This window comes from Equus caballus, chromosome 8 (assembly GCF_041296265.1).
Source record: "Equus caballus isolate H_3958 breed thoroughbred chromosome 8, TB-T2T, whole genome shotgun sequence".
In the NCBI taxonomy this organism is placed as follows: Eukaryota; Metazoa; Chordata; class Mammalia; order Perissodactyla; family Equidae; genus Equus; species Equus caballus.
In genome coordinates, this window is record NC_091691.1 from 44,933,619 (window position 1) to 44,961,186 (window position 27,568).

At 37.2% G+C, this 27,568-nt stretch overlaps 1 protein-coding gene across 2 annotated transcripts in view; it reads right to left on the reverse strand.

Moving 5' to 3' along the window:
- Positions 1-648: 648 nt before the first annotated feature.
- RNMT (RNA guanine-7 methyltransferase) overlaps positions 649-27,568 on the reverse strand; it is a 30,530-nt gene continuing 3,610 nt past the window's right edge. For both annotated transcript variants that reach the window (XM_023648199.2, XM_005612740.4), the window contains exons 3-11: positions 26,218-26,353; positions 20,892-21,017; positions 18,446-18,561; positions 17,289-17,470; positions 16,611-16,775; positions 12,636-12,753; positions 9,992-10,093; positions 8,857-8,890; positions 649-5,388 (exon numbers count right to left, since the gene is read on the reverse strand). In XM_023648199.2, the coding sequence (XP_023503967.1) occupies positions 5,351-5,388; positions 8,857-8,890; positions 9,992-10,093; positions 12,636-12,753; positions 16,611-16,775; positions 17,289-17,470; positions 18,446-18,561; positions 20,892-21,017; positions 26,218-26,353 (1,017 nt within the window). In that variant the 3' untranslated portion in view covers positions 649-5,350. The remainder of the gene's footprint in view (positions 5,389-8,856; positions 8,891-9,991; positions 10,094-12,635; positions 12,754-16,610; positions 16,776-17,288; positions 17,471-18,445; positions 18,562-20,891; positions 21,018-26,217; positions 26,354-27,568) is intronic.

Here is a 27,568-nt window from a genome sequence, read left to right on the forward strand (position 1 = left end):
AGTAAGATTTCAGAGTGAAAGGTAAAAAAACAAAAATGGTTTTAGAAGAAAACATAGAAGAACATGTTTATGATCTTAGAGTAGACAAACATTTCTTAAGCAAAATATGCCAACCATGAAGCAAACAACTGGTAAATTGCATTATATTAAAATTAAGAGTTTCTTTCCATCAAATATATTCTCACAACACATACATTCAACAAAGCACTTGTATCCAGAATAGATATATTTTTAAAAACCAACAAGTCGATACACAAAGATAGTTCACTTGATAGAAAAATGGGCAAGAACTTGAACAGATATTTCATGAGAGGACAAAGGCCAATAAGCATATGAAAAGTGCTCAATCACCTTAATAATCAGTGAAATGAAAACTAAAACCCCAGTGAGATACAGCTACATGCCTGACAGAATAAAATAAAAAAGACTGACACTACTGAGTGTTGGCAAAAATGTGGCGCAACAGGAATTGTGGAAACTCTTTGGCAGTATCCAATAAAGCTGAACCTAATGTACCTACTATGACCCTGCAATTCCACTCCTAGGCAGAAATGAGTACCTATGTGCACCAAAATTCATATACTAAAATATCTGAAGCTAGAGTACTATTGATCATAGTTCCCAAACTAGGAATGAACCAAACATCCATTGGATAAATATGTGGTTTATTCACATAGTGGAATACTATATAGCCATGAGAACAAACCATGTACAATTACATGCAACAAAAATCTCGCAACACAATGTTGAGTGAATATGCCAGATACAAAAGCATACTGTTTGATTCCAATAATATAATGTCCAAAAACAGACAAAACTAATCTATGCTCTTAGAAGTCAGGATAGTGGTTACCTTTGGGGAGGTAGTAACTAGAAGGGAGCATGAGGGGAGCTTCTGGGGTACTGGTAATATTGTTTGTTGATCTGGGTGGTGATTGTATGTGTTCCATTTGTGAAAAATCACTAAGTTGTTTGTATATATGTTACACTTCAACAAAATGATTTGCCTCTGCCTGGACAATCAGCTCAGACTAAAGAAATAATTCCTTCTCTCTTGGCCTCCCCCTTGGCCACTCCTAACTGATCCTTCTAAAAGGTGAGGGTGAGAGGACAACCACCTCCCCCACTCTGCCCCCTAACATACACACTAAACTAGATTTGCTACAGGTCTGGTTGCTGAAGGAGCAGGTCTAACAAATGTGAAATCCAAGTCTACCTTTGCCTCCTGCCTGGCGACTCTTCAATTTTTCCCCTCCTCCCCTAGTAAGCTCAGGTGCCCTCCTGCTCTGTGCCTCAAAGCCTCTTACTCACGACTAACTACTCCTTTCAGGGGACATTTAAATAAGTATCAAAGTTTTGAACCAGAAGGATGGAGCTCCAATAGTTAACACTTCAAGCTACAGGTAGTGGATGGGCGAGGAGGCACCTGAACCTTTCTAACACCCCTGGAGGTAAATAACATGCCTCTGGAGTGCAGGCCCGACTTGGGGGATAAGTAGTGTTCAAATCTTGGCTCTGCCTCGTGCAAATTTGTATCCTCTCTGTGCGTTGGTTTCCTCATCATTAAAATAGGAATACTGGTGCTTACCTTATACAGTTGTTATAAGGATCAAAATGAGTTAACACATATAAAACATTTAGAAAAGTGATTGACATATAAGGTAGCAGCTTAATAAATATTAGCTGTCAACTTGGCTTTATCAAAGGTATGTTGTCCCCAAGGAAGCATGGTGCAGGATGAGTCCAGGGACCAGAGGGCTTTGGGGCCAACCCAAAAGTCTGCCCAGGCAAACTGAGGAGAGTACTCCTGGGTAGGCACATCTGCTCGGTATTGCAGTGAGGAACAGGCACACCTGCTTCGGGGCTAAATGGAAGCTGAGGAGAAACTGAGGACAGGATAAGAGTTGGCTGTCCTCCAACCTCCATCCCCTATAAATCTGCTAAATAAACACATCACTAAATAAAGAAGTGTTGCAGTCATTGCACTGATTGCCTTTAAACAATCAGCAACATTGCTCTGGCAGAGGGTGGGAAATGAAGAAACTTCTTATCAGGTGTGTAGTATTCCAGAGAACTACAGCTAGGGAGGTGGTGACATCATACACTTATGCGTCCTATTTGACCAAAGAGCCAGCAAACGCTGCAGGCATTTGATATAACTTAAACTATAGGGCCCTGGTCCCTTGATCTGGCCTCTACTTTGAAGACCCTGAAGAGACCTTGGCAGTGACTGGCTCACGATACACACAAAGCCTGAGGTAGACAATGAAAAGTTTATCAACAATGAAAAACAATGTTCAGTAGCTAGAATATTCATACTGGCGTTTTCTCCCTGTAGGCAGACCTGTATAAGAAGCCAAATCTTCATTAGAAGGATACTTGAAGACATTTCAAAGTAACATAATGCTCAGCAATAAACTAAGACAGGCTGAAGAATACATTCCCAGGAGAGTTAATGGGACTGGAGATCTGGACATCTGATAGCTGACAAAGCTTTTTCTGCCTCTCCATTGCTCATCAACAACGCACCCTGCTTCTAAACCTGTCTCACTTGGTACACCTCTGCTCTGATGCCCTCTTAATGCTGTTAACACAAATTTAGACAGCAATCTAAGGTCTTCAGTTTCCAAGTTTGGGGAAGGGGTAAGCTAGGAACTGTACTGACAACCCACCTTTCAGAGTCATTACACAGATTAGTTCACGGAAGTCAAAATCTCTAACCAATGCCTTCTCTCCCAGAAGGCAAATTTCTTTGGAGAGTCACATTAGAACCAAAGGCTTGGGAGCACTGAAGGAGCAGTCACTACCCACAGGCTTGCAGCAGTCTGCAGTTTAGGACAACTTCCCTTTGGAGGCAGCTGAAAATGGCCAGCTTCTCTTCCGAAACACCGCAGCTATGTGGTGCCTTTCCTTTAGTATAGTCTAGGCCCAAAGAATTCAATTTGAGCGTTCTTAGCCATACCACAATCCAGCCATGTTCCCAGATCAATCCTCCCAATCTCAGGTTGTGTCCTTTCCGCAATGGTTGATTTGATCTTTATTTCTACTCTTATCCTCAGAAGACAAACTGGATGACATGTCTGGGAGTGCCCTGCACCGTGAACTTCTTAAATCACTGACCCAACAGCGAAAAGCCATGCCCCTCTCGTAACAGTTACTAACAGTCTTGAATGGAAAATCACCAAATATTTAGACTGCAGTGTTTGTGGGGGTAAGTCCTACCAGCTTTTACCTTGGTGATGGGAGATGGTGGGCAGGGACTATCTTTTCCTAATAGTTCTTCTTGAGTCACTGCCCAGACCTTAATTGCAGAAAGGAGACATCAGGGAGTGGCGGAAAAGCAGAGAAGGCCACAAGGCCAACAAAGCTCAAAGGAAAAGGTAACAGCCAGAACTCTGCATCCTCTGAGCATGGCTCTGTGCCTCACCCGCACACGCAACAGCTTGCTCAGACCCCAGAGCCCTGCTTGCTCCATTCAGGCTCTCTATGCTCTTTTCTACCCACTGAAGGCCCTGGGGACTCCACTTTCCTTTTCTCTCTGCTTTGTATTACCACCACGTACTCCATCCTTTGGGGGAGTCTTCTCTCTCCAAAATTATTCATGGAGTAGAAGGAGCAGAAAGAGGCTAAAAATGTTTTATTACTTGCTTAGAATTAACTAAGACATTAGATGAGAATAAAGATAGGAAATAATAAAGAAGCTTTTCATACTCTACCAAACAATCAAAAATACTTTCTGGCACTTTCCCCGGAACTAAAATGAACCTGGATATGTAAGACTAAGACCTCACCCTCCCCTTCTCCCCAGCACCACTACCAAATCTTACCTAGCTAACAGCAGCCACCATAGTCAGAAGTACCATTATTTATTTCCCCAAATCACTTATGGCAAACCACTACTAAGGCAAAAAAGACTAAATTTCTGTAAACTGGTAACAGTTTGGAGACTGGCAGATTGCAGAACGAAGAGAAGTTAAGTAGCCTGTGTTCTCTTGCTAAAAGATTTACTACTCTAATACCAGGAACAATCAACATATATAAACGAATTAAGAGACTACACTTTTTAACCACTCTGGATAATTACAGAAAGCAATGTATTTTTAAATATGCTTTAAATAAATGCTTTTAAAACAATATGCAATAACTGCTCTGCTTTGCTCTTTAAGGTTTTCACTACACCTAAAAAGTGGCAAGTTTCCTAAATGGTGATGTCAAGTAAGGACGAGAGTTCACCCAGGTGTCAGTTTTGCGAGAGCAGTCAAGCAAGAAGCCAAGGCTGACAATTTTAACAGTTCCGAAACGGCAAATACAAATTCTGAAGGGTGACGAGACTCTGGACTCTAGTGTGCAAAGCATGATGCTGTACTAGAGGAAGAGGAGCTGCTGCTTTCTGGGCCGAAGAGGGGAAGGGATCTATAGCACGTAGTGCCGAGAACCTAGATAGAACACTGGGGAGAATTAATCTGAAGTCTATCAGTTTCTTTTACAGTCACATCTTCCCATTGCAGTTCCATACATAAATCTGAAGAAAATGCGCCACAGGTTTACATGGGAGAGGTTTTCATTGAATCTTAAGAAAAACAACTATAGCATTTTTGTTCAATGAAGAAAGGTAAATCTGTCTAATTACATTCTTGAAACCTAGGAACATTAATTGCTATGGTAGGAAATTCTTAAGAGAAAGAGAAAACCCCCCAAATCCAAAACAATTCTATGCTGGCATCTATACTGTTTCTATTCAGCTCCAGAATTGCATCATATTAGCAAATAAAGTATTATTTATAACTGGCTAAAATTATAGGTAACTTTTATGACCATCTAAAATTTAGTTTTAAACATAACTTTAGCAATACATATTGAACACTTACATTCAATTGTACAGAACACAATCCATTTAATCTTGAAAAACACCATATAACAAAACTACAGAAATGATCACAGACACCTGCAAATCAGTATGCTCCCTCACCAATTTTATAACTGTAATAAATTTAATACTGTAAACAAACATTGAACAAACCAGAGCACTGTGGAAAGAGTTCAGCGGCTGTAACAAGTCATATTATAATTTTTATGAGCTGAGAGAGTAGAGGCAAACGGAATTCTTAGAACATTACTTAAAAATAGATTTTTAAAGACAAAGGTCCCAACTCATTCTTATATACACACACAAAAGTTCATCTGTCACAGACAGCAAATGTTGAATTTAAACACTGGAGTTTCTGGCAGCATCCTGCACATTTAGAATAATTAAAATAAACAAATAGAAAGTTGTCAAATCTCTCTAAGATGGATCATTCAAATCTGTGTAAGATGGAACATAGCTGTTCTGGTGCTACTGCGTATGTGCTCACTGCTGCTTCTCAAATGCAAAAACCAAGTAAATACCTAAAAAGAAAATAAATAAATGTTAGAGTTTGGTTTCTCATATCCTCAGAGTAAACAGAACAACAATTTCAGCCCTGTTTGTAATTTGGTGAAAATTCTTAGGTTCTCAAGCAGCTTTTGAAGAGGAAAAATTCCATTATTTCTAAGCATTCCTCAGTTATTTTAAGTCATATTTAAGCAGATATGGGATTATATGTTTACTCGAAAACATCCACTTACTATAAGACTCAGTGACATCACAGTTCTTGAGAAAACCTATTCAACAGCTAAACATCTCTGAAAAGTTTGAGGTTAGAAATTTTTTTTTTTTTTGAGGAAGATTAGCCCTGAGCTAACTACTGCTGATCCTCCTCTTTTCACTGAGGAAGACTGGCCCTGAGCTAACATCCATGCCCATCTTCTTCTTTCTGTGGGACGCCTACCACAGCATGGTGTGCCAAGCGGTGCCATGCCTGCACAGGGTATCCGAACCGGTGAACCCTGGGCCGCTGAAGTGGAACATACACACTTAACCACTGCACCAGTGGGCTGGCCCCCATAAGCAAAGAAAATTAAAACTAAAAAAATCTTACGACTTAATTTTTACCTGGAGCGAGACCAGTACACTAAGTGCACTACTATGAGTACTACTGGCAGTGGGACTCTAAGTTTTCTATTCAGAAAAATTAAGAAGAATTATATGGAACATACAATGTGCATGGTAAAATTCATCCAATTATCCAATTGTGTTGTAGGGCCTGGTGAGGAAAGTGAGCCAAAAGCCACATGATAATCAATGCTTACAGATATTATTTATCTGGCTTCTAAAGTGATATTCCCGCACGTATCCAGCTCCAAGAGTACTCTCCCTAAAATGAAGTTTCCTGCTTTCACATGTGTTCATGCAAAGACATCTAAATGTGTCTATGGCTCCCCACACTGAATCACACTGCAGTTCAAATCTACAATACCTTCTAAGATACCAATAGATTTCATGGTAAGAAAATACTGACAAGATGACAAATCCTCAAAACATCACAAGGATGTTCAGGGCTCACGCTAGAACATTCAACCAGTGAGTCAAGAAATAGGCCATGTAACTGTAGAGTCCCTCTTGAGTTAACTTTTGAATAGGGGACAGGTGAATGACTGCAGACCACGGAACAGCCTCCCGATCCTTCACCTTTTTGCCCTTCCAACCCAACCTGTACAGGAGATCCATACCAGTCTTTCCAAAATACTACATTGGTCATGCTATTCTCTACTCCTTATCTACTAGTTCCTGATTTCTCTTAGGAGAAATGAAACATGGCTGGCAGTATAGGAAACAGGTGGGCAGAAAACAGGCAGAGTGATCATCAACACTGTAGATTCTCCTAGAGGATAAGGAAGTAGATGATAAGGAAGCAAACAGTCTAAAGCATTCACAAGGTTGTTAGGAGACTTGGGAGAGGCCAGCATTACTGAGCTTGCCCTGCACTCCAAGGGAGGCTTCTGTAGTCCAGCCCTGCTGAACCCACCCCAAACACACCCATATGTCCTGCAAGCAACCTGGCAGCCTGTCCCATCCTGCCCTCATCTAGAGTCATTTAAAACCACTAAGAAGCAGTGTCTAATTTCAGGTAAGTAATTAGTAACTTTCTTTCCTTTCTAACTCAAACATTCTGAAAGTCTCACTCATTATATAAAATGTCTTCTGTGCAGGCATTTCCATTGAGATTTAAAGAAACAAATCTTGAACCACTTCTAAAAGCCAATTAGCAACAATTCCCTATGTTCCTTTCATCTTTAAAGCATCCTCTACAGAAGCAGCAGGCTTTGGTAATAAAAGTTTAATGATTAGACCAGTAGGAGTTTAAAACATAGCTTCTTACACTTATTAGACTGTGACACCAGGCAAGATACTCTCCTGCCCATGAAGTCCTCCAGTTGAGAATAGTGTAACTTATCAAAGAGCAGACTGACCTCGAATGCTAGATCCTGACTGCAATTTGGCTGTTGCTCCTTTCCTATTGCTTTTCAAATCTCTAACCCCTCTTTTCCTCAACTGTCTGGGGCTATCTAATTCTTCACTTGCATGTAATCACTAGAGTCCACATTTAATATAAAAATACAGCTCTGAGCCACAACTAGTATCACCATCACAACCTTTGACCCAAGCTGTTTTCTGCACACAGTATTCTGGGATTGGCAGGATACCTAAGATAGCTAGCCCATCTCCACTCTAGGAAAAGTAATGAAATACGTAGCTTTATGCACACACTTCTTAGTTTATGAAAGAAGATTATGTCTATAATATATCCTCTGATCCCATTTCTACTAAGGGTACCAAAATTCTCAAACAGGCTGCGAATTTTGGCCCTATTTATCTTCTTTCCTCATTGTCTCTATCCAATTTAGCAAGTCCCAAGAAGTTTTCCTTTCACATGAGCTTCCGTGAGGCCATGGTTATGAGTATGGACCACGTGGGTTAGCTCTATGACCTCAGCCAAGTTATTTAACTGCCTTCTTACCCGTGAATAGTCTACTTATAAAGTTGAGAGAATTAATTGAGTGACAACATATGAAAAGCTTAGAATGGCGCCTGGACACATGTTAGCCTCTCCTTCACCTATTTTTCCCGTTACAGTAACTTTAGCACTTAAAACAGTTTGCCTAGTGGTGCATTTATTTGTGTCTATTTCTTCCATTAGATTGTACACTTCTGGAAGGCAGAGATTACAACCTGTTTACTTTTTTAGCCCCCAAAGCCCTTTCACAGAACTTTATGTAAGTCAACATTCAATGTCCATCAGATGGATTGTCTTTGATTACCACTTACGCCTTCAACACAATCAACAAATATTCAAATGAACAGCGAGAACTACCTTTTAAGTCCTCAGGGCAACCATCTAAGGGTATTATCATCATCTCAATAGTGAGGCTCTGAGAGCTGAATTCCTCAACATCCACTTGCTGAAGAACCACAGGACTTCACAGATTTACCAGGCGTCTGACTTCTCTTTCAAAGACAGGAACCTCACTTCAGAACGTCTTTGTATCATGCCTGTCCCCAATCCCAGACCTTTCTAAAATATCCTGCTCACTGCTGCTTCACTAAGTGTCCTACTATCCATCATGGCTTCACTGTGAACATCAGAGTGGCCAGAACAAATAAAATACATGGAAGTGCTGTCTAAGCCAGAATGTACAACAGAATCTGAGGGGAAGACGTCACGTACAGATGGCTACGTAGTAATGGGCAGGAAAGGAAATGTTTCAGAACACTCATGCAAGTTTATGTTAGGCAACGTTCTGCATGTATTTTCTCTTGGCACTAAAGAGCTGTGCAAGAAAGGGGAAATAAGACATATGTAGGGACTTTGTGTAAACTAAACCATACAAACAACCGAATATTTGTCAGAAAAATTCTAAAGTTTTCAGATTTTAATGATCACTTTGAAACAGTCTTTGAAAATGTCAATACATCTGCACTGATGATATACTCACTTGTAGCTTCCCATTCTGATTTACTTAAGGTTCCCTAAAATTAAAAAAAGAAAGAAAATCTTAGATTGAATATGGAAGTACATATTATGCTTATTTTTCAATAACGGACAGAAGTGCCCAAACAACCCTAACTTTGCTACTAATACATATACAATTACTGTTAATATTATTGTGATCCGAACCTATAAAATAAGTCAATAAGATTAACCTTTAATGCCATTGTCTCACCAATTCTGCCCTCCTGCAAAATTCTGTAAACTACTGATTCTCAAAAAAAGGGGTAATTTGAATAAAGAGGGTATTCATGTGTGTGTGTAACTGGAAAAAGCATCTATCTTATATTTTTAACTTGGAAAATAAAAAAAATAAAAAAGCCTATCTTAAAACATCACATAGCTCCACAGGAGGGAATAAGATTCTTGTGTTTTTACAAATGAATCAAAATAAAGTACCCATCATACAAAGGAAATAAATGATACTTAAAATAGTTATCCAAATATTAAGAAAAAATTTGTTATAGTAATGTGTGTGCTATTTTGCACATGCGTTGACTAATAAGATATAGTGGCAATTCTAGTAACTAATGTAATTTTGAGGAAGTGATGAATATAAACAATATTCTACGATGTCAGCAGAAATATGTTACACAAGTATCTGTAATTTCTATTAATGACAAAGTCACAGCTACAGGTAATACCACTGTGGTACTGCGGCATTCATAATTAAAGAAAATGTGAACTTCCACGTAGAAGTCAGTGAAAAGGAAAATGTAATTTTTTCCCATCTATGTTGATGAGCCTCTGAATTTTATCTATAGAACACTGTGAGTCAGCAGTGCCCAGGTTAAGATATAACGACACAGCAAGGAACTCTCAAACCAAGCCTATAACTTTTCCCCCATCCATATTGCCTCAGATCTAACACTCCACTCTCAGTTCACTGAAGTACATTTTATTCTATATTCTAGGGTTATAAAAAGTCATCACTAACTTAGGAGAAACAAACTACTGTGTATCTGATTTGCAACTCAGTGAACCCAAGAATTATAAACCAGTGAAATAATTTTCTAAGTTTCCATATACTCTATGCTTGTTTTCCCATTTTCTATTACATATGTCAAAAAACGAAAACTTACCAAAGGCAACCTTACTTGACTGTTCTTCATGTACTTTGCTGCATGTTCATAGTCATCTACCTTATCAGAGGCAAGTCTGGAATTCTCATTTGCAGGATATGGCTAGGGAAGCAAGTGAAATTCCTAGTTAAGATATTACATTGAAATTTACAATTCAGAATGAAATACACTAAATCACTGAAATAAAATAAGACAATAATCCCTGAGTATTACTTCAGGAATACAAACTACACATACTTTTGAAATATGAAAAAAAAATGAGTGGAGGGAATCCTCTCTTAACAAAGCAGCTCTTATGGTCAACCTTGATCATAATCATAGAATATTTACTATTGGACTAATCTGTACCATTTAATCACCACCAAGGACCACTTAGCAGCAAACACTTGAATCTCCCTGACTCCCAGTCAAAGGCTTTTTCTGTTACAACACAAAGCTGAAGGAAGGTATTATCAAAAGAGCTGCAAATTAATTTGAATATTATGGCAGTTTAATAGCCAAGGAAAGCATGACTAGCAATTAGAGAGAATACAAATGAAAAACTCCAGTCAAGAGGGAACCCTGCAAGTTCAAGAAGATGAGAAAAATAATCCAGCCTCCAAAATATAGGCAGTCTCCATATTTCCATAGGAATCTGAAAAAGGGCCATAAAAAAATGCTGGTTTTTTTAGGGTATGCTGGCCAAATGTTTATTCAAATTATCTCAAGCACTATTTTTAACCCCTTTTAAGTAATATCTCTTTATATTATCAAGAACAGTGCTTTGTAATACATGTAAATTTTAATAAATTACATAGACTATTTAATATAACTACCACCTACTCTACAAAGGTTATATATTCTTTATACTTTTCTTTGTCTTATTACAACAAACCAGATACCAAGGAACCACTTTAAACCTAGAGCTCCCTGACGAATTTTTAAGAAAATGATCCAGAAATGTCTACTTTGCTATCTTCTTTTTTCCTTTTCTTTATAAATATCCTACAATAAGCTGAGGAATTAGAAATTTAGCTGTTTGCTGTTTAAAAAGCATTTGGCTTTTTGGACTTCCATACTGTTACCATTAGCAACTTTACTTTTTATTGTATCTTAACACAAAGGATATAAGTAAGAAACACACTTAGTATCACTAAGCTTTTATGAACTTTCAATCCCACATCTGGTTTCTATCACATCACAAACCTTCAAAACTTTAATTTGAAAGTCTGCCAAACTATTCTGTTGTAAATTTGCTCTTCACTTATCAGTGTAAGACTCCTCCATGAGATTATTTGCCTGTCCCTGGACATCTAGTTTCTCTCCCCCTATTGATCATTTTAAAAGACCAACAGGCCAGCCCGGTGGCGCAGTGATTAAGTGCGCACGTTCCGCTTTGGTGGCCCGGGGTTTGCCGGTTCGGATCCTGGGTGCGGACATGGCACCGTTTGGCAAAAGCCATGCTGTGGTAGGCATCCCACCTATAAAGCAGAGGAAGATGGGCATGGATGTTAGCTTAGGGCCAGTCTTCCTCAGCAAAAAGAGGAGGATTGGCAGCAGTTAGCTCAGGGCTAATCTTCCTCAAAAATAAATAAATAAAATAAATAAATAAATAAATAAAAGACCAACAACATATGATTATAAAGCTGCAAAACTAACTTCTTTCAAAACTTGCTAAAATGTACATCCTGTTAACTGTCTCCTCTTAAAGCAGTTACTTTTCCAGAACTGTTCCCAGGTGAGAAGAAAGAAAACAGGTGTGAGGACTTTATTAACTACAGTTCCTTGGCTTATGTCTTTTCATCTTTCCTTCCCTCTGCTATGATGCTCCAGATCAGGGCAAAACTTTACTGGTTCTACTGCTGAAACCCTGGGCCAGCTGAAGGCTGACAGCTTTAGGAAAAGACTTTTAATAGCAAACATCAGAAAATAGATGCATTTAAATCTCCAACCTGGACTAAGGCAATAGCATCCTGACTGTTCTTTCTGCTCTTGGCTTAACATCCCTCCAAAGCATCCTCCATACTGCCACCTGAGTGACGCTCTCACTCTTGTTGGGTCATGTCCCCTCCAGCTCAAAGTCCTTTACAGGCCTGTAAAAGTGACTTGGTGAAGAAGTAGGAAAAACTAAAGGACTTTTTCAAACTACACATTAATACTACTCATGTATGTCCTCAGAGAGCCACAGAGAAAGGTCACATCCTCAAGGATGGTACTAGGGAAGAAGGAAGAGTGGAGAACCACAGTGCTAAAGAAACACTGAAAGTTACCAGCACCTCCTCAAAACACTCCCTGCTCTTTCCTGGGTCTCTGCCTTTACTCTTACGGTCTACTTTCTGCCCAAAAGGCCCTTTTATACACTCACTGCACTTTAAATATTTCTTCATTACTGCGATTCTCACATTGGACTGAATTATTTGCTTGTATGTTTATCTCCTTATAATATACCATAAGATCCTTGAAGGAAGCTGACCCATCTTCAGTATTTACTGAGCACCCACCATTGAAAGTTTCTGTACCAACTAGGTGCTACAGAGTCTAATTATAAATAATCTGTGTAATTTATATAAATACTGAGTGTCTACATGGCCTTGAAAGAAATCTCAGAAACAGCCAAACAAGTTTACCATGACCTTCCATTTTTACACCTTTTCTAAATACTTACCTCCAGGGCCTGCATTCGTTTTAACAGCATTTTATTTTCGTTGTTCTTAATCTTTTCTTCATAGAATTCCAGAAATGTTTTTTTGTAGACTAGTTTCATATTGTACTTCTTCGCCATTCTATCCAAAAAAGATTATTTAATGAAAAGGCTTCCAAAATATTTGCAATTCCTCAATAATTTACTTTCTACAAAACAGTGACATCTTCTGGGCTTAAATATAAAAGCTACCATCTCCTTTATAAATTCACAATAGGATGATGCAAAATGAACGCAGAGGGGCCGACCCCGTGGCCGAGTGGTTAAGTTCACGTGCTCTGCCTCGGCGGCCCACGGCTTTGCCAGTTCAGATCCTGCGCGTGGACATGGCACCGCTCATCAGGCCATGGTGAGGCGGCATCCCACATGCCACAACTAGAAGGACCCACAACTAAAATACGCAACTATGTACTGGGGGGATTTGGGGAGAAAAAGCAGAAAAACAAAAAGTAGATTGGCAACAGTTGTTAGCTCAGGTACCAATCTTTAAAAAAAAAGAAAAGGAAGAGCAACACACCAATAACCATGCCTCTAAGGAAACATGCATTCTAAAACTAATGGGTCACAGGTAGCGCTCTCTATCAATGTACGTAATAAATAGGTCAGGAAGTAAAATGAAAAGCTGTGAGATGGGGACGAAGTGCTGTAAGAAACACTTTTCTATTGATTCCATTTTATTTAACTTGATCCCTCACAGCAGCACGGCAAATAGCTGCCAATTTCCTTCTTAAAATATTCTCTGACACGATACACTATTAATTTTTTTTTTTAAGATTTTATTTTTCCTTTTTTCTCCCCAAAGCCCCCCGGTACATAGTTGTGTATTTTTAGTTGTGGGTCCTTCTAGTTGTGGCATGTGGGATGCCCCCTTAGCGTGGCTTGATGAGTGGTGCCACATCCTCGTTCAGGATTCGAACTGAACCTGGGGCCGCCGAAGCGGAGGGCACGAACTTAACTAGTCGGCCACGGGGCCGGCCCCCTACACTATTAATTTTTATCCTACATCTTGGACTGCTGCTTCGCAGTTTGTTTTACAGGTTTCTCTTACCCAAGTTCTAAGTTTTAAGGTTCTGAAGAGTCTGGCCCAGAGCCTTACTCATTTTCACTTCCCTGATGTTACATGGAAGGCTAACAGCTACCTGTTGCTCAACTCTCTCTTGTGTCACACTCATTTATTCCACCGCTTCCTAGACGCCTCCACCAGGATGTGTCACAGGCATTCTCTAACTTTCCACTTCCATATCCAAGGCTGAACCCCACTAGACTGTTCTTCTGCCAAGTTTTACTATTTCAGTAAATCCATCTTACGATTCCTGCCAGAAACCTCAAAGTTCTCCATGCCATCTCCCTCTCTCCTATGACCACTGTGTTCAACATGCCACTACGTCCTCTCCATTTATCTATAAAATGTACTCCAAAGAGGTCCACTTCTTACCCGTTCATTGGCCCACTGTCCTGCTTCAATCACCATCACCACTAGGCTGTGCCAGTTTGCTTGTTTCCCTGCTTCTGTTCTTACTCTCCTTTAATGAATTTTCCAACTGCAGCCAGAGTAAGCCTTTCAAAAACACATCCACGTCACTTCTCTCCTTTACACCCTTCACTGGTTCTCCAACACACTCAGAACACACTTCAAAAGCCTGTAATATGGCCTCTGAGGCACTCATTTATAAAGAAATGCTGCCTCGACTCGAGCCACTTGGGCTCTGATTCCTTAAGACCCACTCACAGTGGCTTTCCTTTAGCTCCTTAAGTAGCCAAGCTCTTTCCCACTTCAGGGCATTCACACATATTGTCCCTTATGCCTGAACATTCTCTCTTCCAGTCTTCAACTGGCCGACTCCTAGTCATCCTTTAGATGTTGACTTAAACATCACTTCTTCACAGGTGGCTTCCTTAAATCCTCAATTACATTAGATTTGCCTGTTATACTGGGTTTTTTCCCTCACTGCATTTGTCAATGTTTATAATTATGTATCTGTAGGCAACATGAGGGAGCATGAGGGAACATGAGGCAACATGAGGGATGATTTCAGGAAGCAGACAGAGGACGAGAGGAAGAAAGGGGAAAAAACTCTGAGAGGGAACATGAGAGGGCTTGTGAGGTGACAGCTGAGGAGAGAGGGTGAAGGGAAACATTTGAGGGCCACTGGGATTTGTATGTGAGAGGCATATGTAAGGCAAGATTCCCTGTAATTTGAATTAGCCCTCTTTAGGGGCCGGCCCGGTGGCTCAGTGGTTAAGTGTACACGTTCTACTTTGGTGGCCCGGGGTTCCCCGGTTCGGATCCCGGGTGCAGACATGGCACCACTTGGCATGCCATGCTGTGGTAGGTGTCCCACATATAAACTAGAGGAAGATGAGCACGGATGTCAGCTCAGGGCCAGTCTTCCTCAGCAAAAAGAGGAGGATTGGCAGCAGTTAGCTCAGGACTAATCTTCCTCAAAAAAAAAGAATTAGCCCTCCTTAGAAAGACAATAGGAGTAAAGACAAAAGTGTCTTCTATTCCAAGCAGTTCATTTTCTATCACAAATCTCCAAAATAAGCCCTTAGAAATGAATCTAAGTTTTACACCTAAGAAAGACCATAATTACAAAGAACAGAGACTCAATTTGATCAATTTGAATAGGTTTGCCTTATAAAAGCGAATTATACTTTTGTTGGGTTTAATGAAATCGTAAAAGGGCATCTCAATAATCCCTATGCATTTCCAGATTCTGTTTCACCGAATGAATACCTGTTTCAATAAATACTTTTTAAAAAAATTTAGATGTTAAAGTGATGACTCATGACTACCATCATTAGGCAGTTTAAAGTACAAAAGATTACTGCTGCTTGCTTAGCATTTAAAAGCACTTCCATTATCTTTTTGGGTATACTCAAATTACCAACTTTGACAACCAAAAACACCAAGCCAACATACTAAACATATGAAACAACATACTCAAAACGTTTATTTAATTTCTTCTTTTATAAAGTTGAAGAGCAATAACACTTTCCAAAATTTTACTAATTTTAAGGAAAAAAAAGATTTAAATTTTTCAATTTTACAGTTTATAAATAGTCCATGGTATTTTCCTCATGTTCAGTCACATGCTACTTAATTTTCTCACATCATCGTATAAAATTATGTATTTTAGAACTCCTGAAAATCCTATACTCATAATTTTACAAGCTAACAGACACACAATTCAAATAACCACCAACCAAAAATAACTAGAAACTATAGCTCTTCTTTTTCCTCAGTGAATTGAAGACTTTTGATTTTAAAAAGTAGGAAATCAAGTTCAGCCAACTGTGACCTGGTCTACATTTAAGTTGACTCTTCCACTCTGTTATCAGGGAAACTCCCAAGGCCAAGATGTCTCCTAAGGCCTTGAAGCCCCACCTGATGAAGCCTACCCCAACTTTCCCTGTGTCTATGGTTTGCCAGGACTCCTAGGAATTCAGGTGCATGAGTGAATACATTCCTGAACCAGGGTTTTATTATCAACACTGCCTGTGAGACACAGGCAATTTCAAAGATATAGTGAAATGTCAAACAACTTTCAATCCCTGTCAAAAGGAGGATCTGTGTTTTATGAATAAATCTGTGATTTATTCATTTTATATTACCAACGCTACTAGCAGTTACTTTAAAAAAAGAATCATCTGTTATTTGCAATGTCAGGTACTTTCTGCCACAAGTTGAAGACAATAGGCTCCCTTTCTTACCTACAGGATAAAATAATTCCAGGAATGAAAGAAAACTAAATAAGTAAGGCTGTAAGAGACCTACGGCACCAACCCTGCCTTTGAGGTTAGTCTTCTTTTCAGAAGGCTGTACCTTTTCTTTAGGTCCCGTTTAAAATAAGGACTAAATAGAAATACTGATTTTTTTTCCTTTTCTTTCTGTCTCAAGGCAAAAAGAGAATAGTAACAGATTAATGACATTCTTACTCATTTAGCAATGGAAAATAGACCAAGAATTCAGGGACGTCCACAACACCTTCCAAGTTGAAGTCATATTTGCAGCCAAATAAAGGATAATCTCCTTTCTTCTGAAATTTCACAGTATATATTTCATTTCCAAATGATTCTGTTTCTGAAGCTTCAAGACGTCTTCTATAAAGGTTATCCCCAAACCAAAATAAGTAGGTTAAAATTATTAGCTCAGACTTATTTCAATGAGATTACGCGTGTAAAAAAAAACTACATGATGCAATTTAAAAAAGACACTTGATTAACTTTTTAAGTGGATTTGAGCCACTTTCCAGAAGCAATATACTAAAAGATCATTAACAATCTCATTAATAAAATTAGGCTGGAAGTAGGTTTCACTATCACAACAGCTGGTTACCTCTGCCCCTGTATGTGGATCTGGAGCTTGTCTAGCACTACAACCTCCAGCTCAATGTAACATCAATCTCCAACTTACACATCAAGACGTTTTAAAGGTTCACCTGAAAAATCTGTTTTTTGAACTTAAATTCTGAATACCGATTCAAATATACTATCAATGTGCTCAGCCCTTAGAAGATCAACATAGCATGTTTTATAAAGTCTATTTCTGATAAACATTTGCTACTTTAAAATAAGCTTAATTCTGAGTACTTTATAAACCACAGAAGTACTTACATTAGTTCAAAGCTATTGGGAGTGGTGCCAATAAAATAGCCTCCAGGGCTCAGTCTCTCACAAGCATTTCTGAGCAACATGTCAGCCTGCTCATAGGACTCAAATGAGTAATGACAGACAAACTGACAACTGCAGATGTCAAAGCACATTTTTGGGTCTCGAAATTTGTCAGTCAAAAGTTCCTGAAACAAATTAAAGTGGGTCAAGATTTTGAACTTAACTGCAACACAAAAACTTTTTAGTAAATTAATTTCTAGAATTAGTATCCTTAAAATAAAAGTAGACATGCCCTCCCACCAACCTATCCTTTCTCTCATTATGTATAATAAAGGTCATAAAGAAATCATTCTTTCATTCTGGTTCAACAGAATTTGATTCCCATTTTCAGAGTACTTTTAAAAAAACTAGGGATTCTGAAATCATGAGAAAAAATACATCCATCAAATATGACATTTAAAAGAGTTCATCCTTTTATTTGGCTTTACTTGAAAGCTAAACTAAAATGATATTGCACAGTAACTTGGGTTACAAGAAAACACAAAGCTGTCCTTTGGGACATTTTTTAAGAACACAATTAAGTGTTTTTAAAGGTTTCTAACCTTCTAGCAGTATACTATCACTTTTCCTTCTCTACTTTCACAACTGCAAACAAAATGTGTAGGATTAAAGGTACCTCTAATAGTTTAATGAGCTAACGAGTCAGACAAACAACATAAAGTTCAAGGTAAGACTTTCACCATTCATGTCTCTGTAGTTCTTAAACTTCACAGTTGTGAAGAGATTCAGAAACAGGTGGAAGGTAGAAAACACCAGACTCTGATATGTTGGGAAACTACTCTAATAAATTATAAGGTGAACAAAACATAAGTTCAATTCTATTTCAAAATACTGGAAAATAAATCTTGTCCAACAGAAAAGCAATAAATGATTCCAAAAGTTCAAGTTATTAAAAGCAAAGAAATTCCCAGAAGTACTCAGTGGGTCATTTAAAGAAATTTATCATTAATAGATTTTCTAGTTGAAACTGAAAATACACGTCGTAAGGTTTTTAATGTTTCAAAGCACATTTTAAAAAAATGAGCTGATTTTTAAAACAAAGCATTTATCCAAATGGAAAATATAAAAAATAAATCAACAAGCTAAAAAAAATCCTGTACCTTTGAACAATCAGCAGTTATAAATTCTGCATTGAAAATATATTCATTATCACGACAACGATTTTTCATGTCCTCATACCGCTGCTGACACTGTTTGACAGAAACATCAGCGATATCTGCAAGGAGGATGGGTGTTAGTAACTGTCAACAAAGACCCACAGAGATAAAATATAAATGCAAAGATGACACAAATCTAGACATTAATCGCAACTGATAAACTCTGGCATGAAATCAAGCCTTAGTACAAGCAAAAAGCTTCTATTTCCTTCAAAACAAAAGACAAAAAACTCTTTGTTCCAATGCAAATGCCTTATTATTTTTCAAAAGGAATTAAAAGCTTTCTCAATAGGTACCGATAACAGAAAAATTGTATCATGATTTTTAAATGCTTATTCAAAGTTAAAAGTAGAAAGTTTAGATTCCAATTTGAATTATAAAACCTGACAGTATATGCCTACTTTTGAAAATATCACGTTTATATTTTCTTAATAAAATGTTATTTGCCTTTTTCCCTGTGTTGAGATTTCCACTGACAGTGCAAAAGCAATGCTGGGTACCATGGTGGCACCTTATCATGAGTACAAGATAGTAACATCACATGGTACTGGTAATTCTTGCTATATTCTTCACCACTATACACTAGCATGAAAAAAAAAAGTCAATTTCATTTAAGAATGTCCTTGACTGAGCAGTAAAAATTTTATTACATCTTGGCTCTTGAATACATGTCTTTTTAATATTCTGTGTGATGAAATGGAAAGCAACAAAACATTTCTACATAGTAAAGTTTGAACAGGACTGGTGTGACTGGATTGTGAGCTACACTGGCCACTTTTTTCACAGAAAATTGTTTTCATTTGAAAGAACCACTGACAGACAAATTGATTATCCAGACTTATAATCTGGCAGATATTTTACTGGAAATGAACAAAGTGACCCTGTTACTTCAAGCAAAACAACAGACAGTATTTGTTACCTATGATAAAATTTGAGCTTTCAAGTGAAAATTACAATTCTGAAAAACGTGTACCTACCACCATGGCCTGGGCATCTTCTCAATACTTAAGACTTTTCTGAATGGTGGTGACATTAAACAAATGTGATTTCTTGATGTCAACATTTAGAAGATCTGCATAACTTTAGTGAGCATTATTTTCCACATATTATTAAATCTTGCAGGGCAAAAGATCCATTCAAAGTGCAAGATAGATCAATGGATTTAAATCTAACAGAACACAAAAAATTCATTGATATGGTTTCAGATTCCACACGGTAACTGACCTTTAGGGAACTACGACTTGCCAAGTTTTGATGTAGTATCAAAGACGAATATCCTCAATCATCTGAAAAGGCTATTAAAATATTCCTTCATTTTACAACTACTTATTATATAAACTACCACAACATATTGAATGCAGAATCAGTTGTGAGAATCCAGATGTCTCCTATTATTCCAGACTCTAAAGGGATTTGAAAAATATTTTTAAAATGCCAGTCGTCTCACTACATTTTATTTTTTAATGAATTCAAAATATTTTTAAAATTCTCAGTTTTAATTTCTATAATTAATAGATATAACCACATACAGAAAAGCTTTCTGGGGTCCTCGGTCATTTTCAAGAGTGTACAATGGTCTAAAATCAAAAACTTTGAGAAGTGCTAATTTAGGCAATACTTCATAGGGGGTGGTGTGCACATCCTATTATTCGTGACATTGGAAAGAACACGACATCTGCTTGTTCCACTTCAGTGTTAAGACTGACCAGTGGGTTCAGGTGCTTGATTAACTCAGTCATTAAGTTCCTATCAACATTTCACCTACTGTTTTAGCATCTTTTTATGATTGTTGCTTAGATCTATTAGTTCATCAAGGGTGGAAAAATAGCGATTTTCATTATTTCTCCTGCATTTATTTATTATACTCTTTCAATAAGGAGGAATTTCCCTTTTCAACCATTTGTTTACCTTGAAATACATAGTTCATATAGGGTGGGCAAAATAAATACTCAACTCTCCTGCCCCCACTTAATTTATGAATTTCAGAATAATAAGTTTCCTAGCAACCTCCAAGGGTGAACAATGAGATTTTTGCCTTTATTTGATGTGGTTCAATCCACTGTAATCACTAGTCTTTTTTGATGATGAAATTGTCCTATCTCCGGCAAGAGGAAGCCTTTTTAAGTATGTGCTTTAGACATGACTCCAATTATTTTTCTTTGCTTCTTTCCTTTTAGGAAAGACAAGTTATCCCAGGCTCATTAACCATATTATAACACCATCAGTAAAGTCTCATAACTCGTTTAAAAAAATATACCCATTTTGTGTGCAGCCTCCAGATATCTTTTTGGAAGACATTTTAGTGTCATGTTGACAATGAGATCCTTCTTATTCTCCATTTACCTGACCGACCACAAATTATACTTTCCCACACCATTATTTATCTTACCAGTACAAACTAGCTTGTTAATTCTTCCCTTTTTCCACTTGAGCAAATCTCCACCTTTACCACATCCCAGGTCCAAAACAGTGATATCACATTTTTTTTTCTGTCGCACCTTTTCTAAAAATTCCCCTAAAAGAGAAATAAGTCATAACAAATTATCTCTTCTCCATTTTTCTAAAGCATAAACTGTTACCCCTAATAACCTACTAACTTCTGCCTGACATATAAACTACTACCACACATTCATTTATGTAATTAATTCATAACTTTTGATAAGCTAAAATATGACTTTTTGATAAAACAGAATATGACTAACAGTTAATTAACTTGACCCTGTAGCTTTAAAGATGAAAGAGTATATGTCTGGTACTTAAGAAAGTTAAGACAGGTATTTGAAGGTTACTCTAGAATTTGATTCAACATTAAATAGCAGGCATTTTAAATTTTAATTAATACAAGAAGACAATATTTGTGGAAAGAGAAAAAAACAATTATTCATGATTTTTTGTAGTTTTCTCTTTCTAAAGCTAAGTGTTCAGCTAAGTAAATCAAAATAATTATGGGATCATACAATTGCTTGATTTTCATAAAACCTGTAAGGTTTACCCCAAAAGAAATACAAGAATTAGTCAAAAAGCTATACATACCTCCTATTTTTACTATAATCAGAATTCCTAAATACTCTGAAGTAAAAATGGGATCTTTTAAAATTTATTTTATTTTTCCTTCTTCTCCCCAAAGCACCCTAGTACATAGCTGTGTATTTTAGTCATGGGTCCTTCTAGGTGTGGCATGGGGGATATTGCCTCAGCATGGCTTGATGATGCACTCAGGATCCGAACCAGTGAACCCCTGGGCCGCTGAAGCAGAGTGTACAAACTTAACCACCTGCCCACGGGGCCAGACCCCAAAATGGAATCTTTTATCCTATCCACTTCATAGGTGGCGGTGTGTATGTCCTATTACTCATCACACTGGAAAGAACATGACTTCTGCTGGTTGGGACACTTTTACCCTAATCTATCAAATCACATTAATAGCCAATGGATAATATCAGTAGGTCCTCATACATCAATAGCCAAATGGTTCAAATATCAGTTAAAGGAATATTAATATTCTTAGACAACCAAAGTATTCAGCAATTCTAAAACTTGGTACAATATGAATCCTAGATCTACTCTTCCTATCTTTATTACTCTGAGTTTAACTCTTTTTTACTTCATGTGTGTACTATTTTGACTGCTGGAACATTCTATATAAATACTTCTACCTTTCACTGTCTATAGAATCTTAAAGTAATTTCGACAGAAGCACAAGCATTCCGTATGTAACTTTCTGCTATGACTTTTAAGAAAACAGCATAAAAAATAATACTGAAAGAGTGAAAAACAACAATAATTATAAAATCTCTTTATTTCCACACAGTAAGACTAATGAGAGAGGACATCATTGTGAAATTATTCAAAGATATCTTTATCACACTTAAGAATAGTACTCAACTAGTTACTGAGCTCTAAGCACCAACAAGAAAGAGAAAATGAATGACAAAGAATGGGTATTGAGAAAAGAAAGTAAAAAGCCATACGGGGAGCTTGGCACAGACCAAACTGATTACATCAGCTCCAGAAAGACAGGTGCATACAGCAAAGCACCCATTGAGAGCTGCTGGAACAGCTGAAGAAGTAAATACCATGAATATGCTCAGAGAAATTTTTGCTAAGTCTGACTTAAGACTTTTTAAAAACTACCTGTTTTCCTGATTATAAAAATAACACAACTAACAATATGGAAAATATGGCTGAACTTAAAGATATTTATTCAATAAATACATGAATATGTGAATGAATAAATAAATACTTCAGAAAAAATACCTAATGATAAGTTATCTGCATTATGAGGATGATGAGGAAGAGAAAAGCTGGAAATTAACTAAGACTAGGGTTCCCCTTTATCACCACTCTTATTTAACATAGTTCTGGAGGTCCTGGCGAGAGCAATCAGGCAAGAAAAAGGAATAAAAGGAATCCAAATGGGGGGAAGAAGTGAAACTCTCGCTGTTTGCAGACGACATGATCTTATATATAGAAAACCCCAAAGAATCCATTAGAAAACTTTTAGAAGTAATCAACAACTACAGCAAAGTTGCAGGGTATAAAATCAATTTACATAAATCAGTAGCATTTCTATACTCTAATAACGAACTACCAGAAAAAGAATTCAAGAACACAATACCATTCACAATCGCAACAAAAAGAATAAAATACCTCAGGGTGAATTTAACTAAGGAAGTGAAAGACCTATACAATGAAAATTATAAGGCTTTTCTGAAAGAAACAGATGATGACATAAAGAGATGGAAAGACATTCCATGCACATGGATTGGAAGAATAAACATAGTTAAAATGTCCATTCTACCTAAAGCAATCTACAGATTCAATGCCATCCCAATCAGAATCCCAATGACATTCTTTACAGAAATAGAACAAAGAATCCTAAAATTTATATGGGGCAACAAAAGACCCCGAATTGCTAAAGCAATCCTGAGAAAAAAGAACACAGCTGGAGGCATCACTATCCCTAACTTCAAAACATACTACAAAGCTACAGTAATCAAAACAGCATGGTACTGGTACAAAAACAGGTGCACAGATCAATGGAACAGAATTGAAAGCCCAGAAATAAAACCACACATCTATGGACAGCTAATCTTCAACAAAGGAGCTGAGGGCATACAATGGAGAAAAGAGAGTCTTTTCAACAAATGGTGCTGGGAAAACTGGAAAGCCACATGTAAAAGAATGAAAATTGACCATTCTTTTTCACCATTCACCAAAATAAACTCAAAATGGATCAAAGACCTAAAGCTGAGACCTGAAACGTAAGGCTTCTAGAAGAAAATGTAGGCAGTACACTCTTTGACATCAGTATTAAAAGGATCTTTTTGGACACCATGTCTTCTCACACAAGGGAAACAATAGAAAGAAAAAACAAATGGGACTTCATCAGATTAAAGAGCTTCTTCAAGGCAAGGGAAAACAGGATTGAAACCAAAAAAAAAAAGCAACTAACTGGGAAAAAATATTTGCAAGTAATACATCCGACAAAGGCTTAATATCCATAATATATAAAGAACTCACACAACTCAACAACAAAAAATTAAACAACCCGATCAAAAATGGGCAGGAGACATGAACAGACATTTCTCCAAAGAAGATATACGGATGGCCAACAGGCACATGAAAAGATGCTCATCATTGCTGATCATCAGGGAAATGCAAATCAAAACTACACTAAGATATCACCTTACACCCATTAGAATGACAAAAATAACTAAAACAAATAGTAACAAATGTTGGAGAGGTTGTGGAGAAAAAGGAACCCTCATACACTGCTGGTGGGAATGCAAACTGGTGCAGTCACTATGGAAAACAGTATGGAGATTCCTCAAAAAATTAAAAATAGAAATACCACATGATCCAGCTATTCCACTACTGGGTATCTATCCAGAGACCTTGAAGTCAGCAATCCCAAAAGTCCTATGCACCCCAATGTTTATTGTAGCATTATTTACAATCGCCAAGATGTGGAAGCAACCTAAGTGCCCATCAACAGATGACTGGATAAAGAAGATGTGGTATATATATACAATGGAATACTACTCAGCTGTAAAAAAGAACAAAATCGTCCCATTTGCAACAACATGGATGGACCTTGAGGGAATTATGTTAAGTGAAATAAGCCAAATAGAAAAGGACAATCTCTGTATGACTCCACTCATATGAGGACTTTAAACCTGTGGACAAAGAGAACAGATTAGTGGCTAGCAGGGGAAAGGGGGGGTGGGCACAAAAGGTGAAGGGTTGCACCTACAACATGACTGACAGACAATAATACACAGCTGAAATTTCACAAGATTGTAACCTATCATTAACTGAATAAAAAATTTAAAAAAATTAAGACTAGGGTTCAAAGATTATCTTAAAAGTCTAGACTAAAAGTGCCATTAATAACTACCTTACAAAAAAAAGAAGCTGACACCCACTCAATTACCCTAGCTGACACCTGGCAAAATCAAATAAATCATACTTTTGTTAATAAAACATGAATATCGGGGCCGGCCTGTGGCCGAGTGGTTGAGTTTGTGTGCTCTGCCTCAGTGGCCCAGGGTTTCGCTGGTTCGGATCCTGGGTGCAGACATGGCACCGCTCGTTAGGCCACGCTGAGGTGCCGTCCCACATGCGACAACTAGAAGGACCCACAACTAAAAAAAAATATATACAACTATGGACTGGGGGACTTGGAGAGAGAAAAAAATAAAAAGATTGGCAATAGTTGTTAGCTCATGTGCCAATCTTTAAAAAAAAACAAAATGAATATTAAAAACAAAAGTGAGAGAGAAAATATTAAAATGTGTTTGAAATAATGAGCCTAGTTCTCACTCTTTAATACTTGTCAGAATGGATAACCTATCTTAAAAAATTAGTAAATTATCATCAAAACTAGTAGAAAGTACCCATAATCGGCACTTGATTCTTCCCAGTGTACTCAAGAAAGCGTTCTCACTTTTCCTGAGTGAGGATGACTTTTAAAAAAACAGAAAACCTTATTGTGAAAAGCTTTAAAATACACTGGCTTTTAAAAATTCTCTAAACTCATGTGAGAGACTGACTACTTAATGTACTAGATATACAAAGTAATAAACATATTCCAAATCATATTTCCTCCACTGACTTCCATTTTAATTTCAAAGCTGAGTTTCCATAGATAAAATGCTGGCTCCAAAAAGTTAAATGTCTTCATCAATCCTCAAAGTAAACTTCTCTCCAGACACCGTACAACAAAAAAAAAGCTCAATGGATAATCAACACACAAGACCTTTACCAACTCATTAAAGGCCTTGACATCAAAAAGCATGGCACCGCCCATTTTCTTAATTTAATGGAACCTGAATGTTTAATCCAATAATATGTCTTTGCTCCAAAACTATTAAAGTAAAATATGATAATTACCTAATAGCACTAGGTAACCTAAATTCTAAGTATAAAAGAAGAACAGTGCCTTTTGAAAACCTTATTAACTTAACAACTTAGTATCAATTAAACATTCATTAATATACCATGTAGTCAACCAAAAGTAAATATGAAAAGAATTTCCATTTTATGATTTAGTTTTAGTTCTGGCTCCAGTTTTATAAGGCTAAGGTTTGATAATTAAACGACTAGGAATTAAAGACCTAGTAGCTCACTGTATGATTAACCATTGGGGATTTAAAAATGAGATATAAGCTGAAATAAAAAATTCCAAACTACAAATCAAAAACCAATCATACCAATGAGGACACTTTTCATCCAATTATTAAAGTTTCTTAGGTAAAAAATACGACTTTGGCTACGCTTCTCCAAACCAACTTCCTGAAGCTCATTGTAGTGGGCGGCCACTGCTGAGCTGTGTCCTTCTTCCAAGCTCTGAAAATAAGAAAATGGAATAAAATCAAGGATCAGAATAGGGCAAAAATAAGTCTAAAAGAGTATCTGACCTATATAAGGATAAAACACTACTGAAATTGGTAAACTTCATTAAGCAACGGCATTAACCACAGAAATCTCACTAACTATAATCAGACATAAGACTTGTTTTCCCCTATTCTCTATTTTCAAAAACACTTCTTAGTTTAAAATTTTCATCTTGATCTTTCATCTATATCATTTTGGCACCAATGTCTTATTAAAACCAGTACTCTTCCAGAGTTCTGATCTATTCAATACAATAAATGTCAGTCAGTGGATGGGGTTCCTACAAGAGAATAAAATAGGAATGTCACATTTATTATATTATTATAAAATTGTTGTGAGCATTAAATGAGATAATATACACAAAGGGATTAGAAGCCAATAGGCTATGTTCAGTGTCACTGATTTCTATTATCATTTGCTATTAACCTAATTCAACAGTTTCAATTTGTGCTCCCTACCTAAGACCCTAGGCATTCTGCAAAAATGCCATGGTAGCTAAAGGGCTTCCCATCCCCCTACTTGCCTGTTCAACCAAAGTGCTTCATCTTTTACCTATTTTACATATTAGGTTTAAGATTTTCACTTGAAAAAAGGATTCTGATGCTAGTAAAATTTTAAAATCTACATATATAATTCAAGCTCTTCTCTTCACACTCCACCAATAACAAATGCCTGGGCTATCTGCCACTTTCCTCTTCAGGGCTGATGGCAGAATTTCAGTCATTCATTGAAGTACTGTTCATCCCTCCAAATCTAGATTCTGCCTCAGATTCCTTCATGACATGATATTCTCAGATGAAAATGACTTGCTGTCACTTGCTCTATAACATCCCTGCTAAATATCAGGCTTTTGCATGTTCTTAGCTAAAACTGTAACTACCCCAAGAAGAAGCTGGGAACAAGAGTTTAAGGAATTACATTAAGAAAACAATGTAAAGCTGGGTATGATTTTTGAAATTCATCATTTTAAGTGATAATCTCAACTACTTCAGACACAAAAAAGGAGATGAACACCTAATAAAAAAGGAAAAAAGGTAAATCATCTGGACTTTATCCTCTGTCTTTTTTAAAACACTAAGAAAAAGCAAACTACAAAAACTAGCTTTCAAGTTCAACTAATAAGAGTTCCGAAAGAACATAAAAATTATCTCATTAAAAGTTTCACCT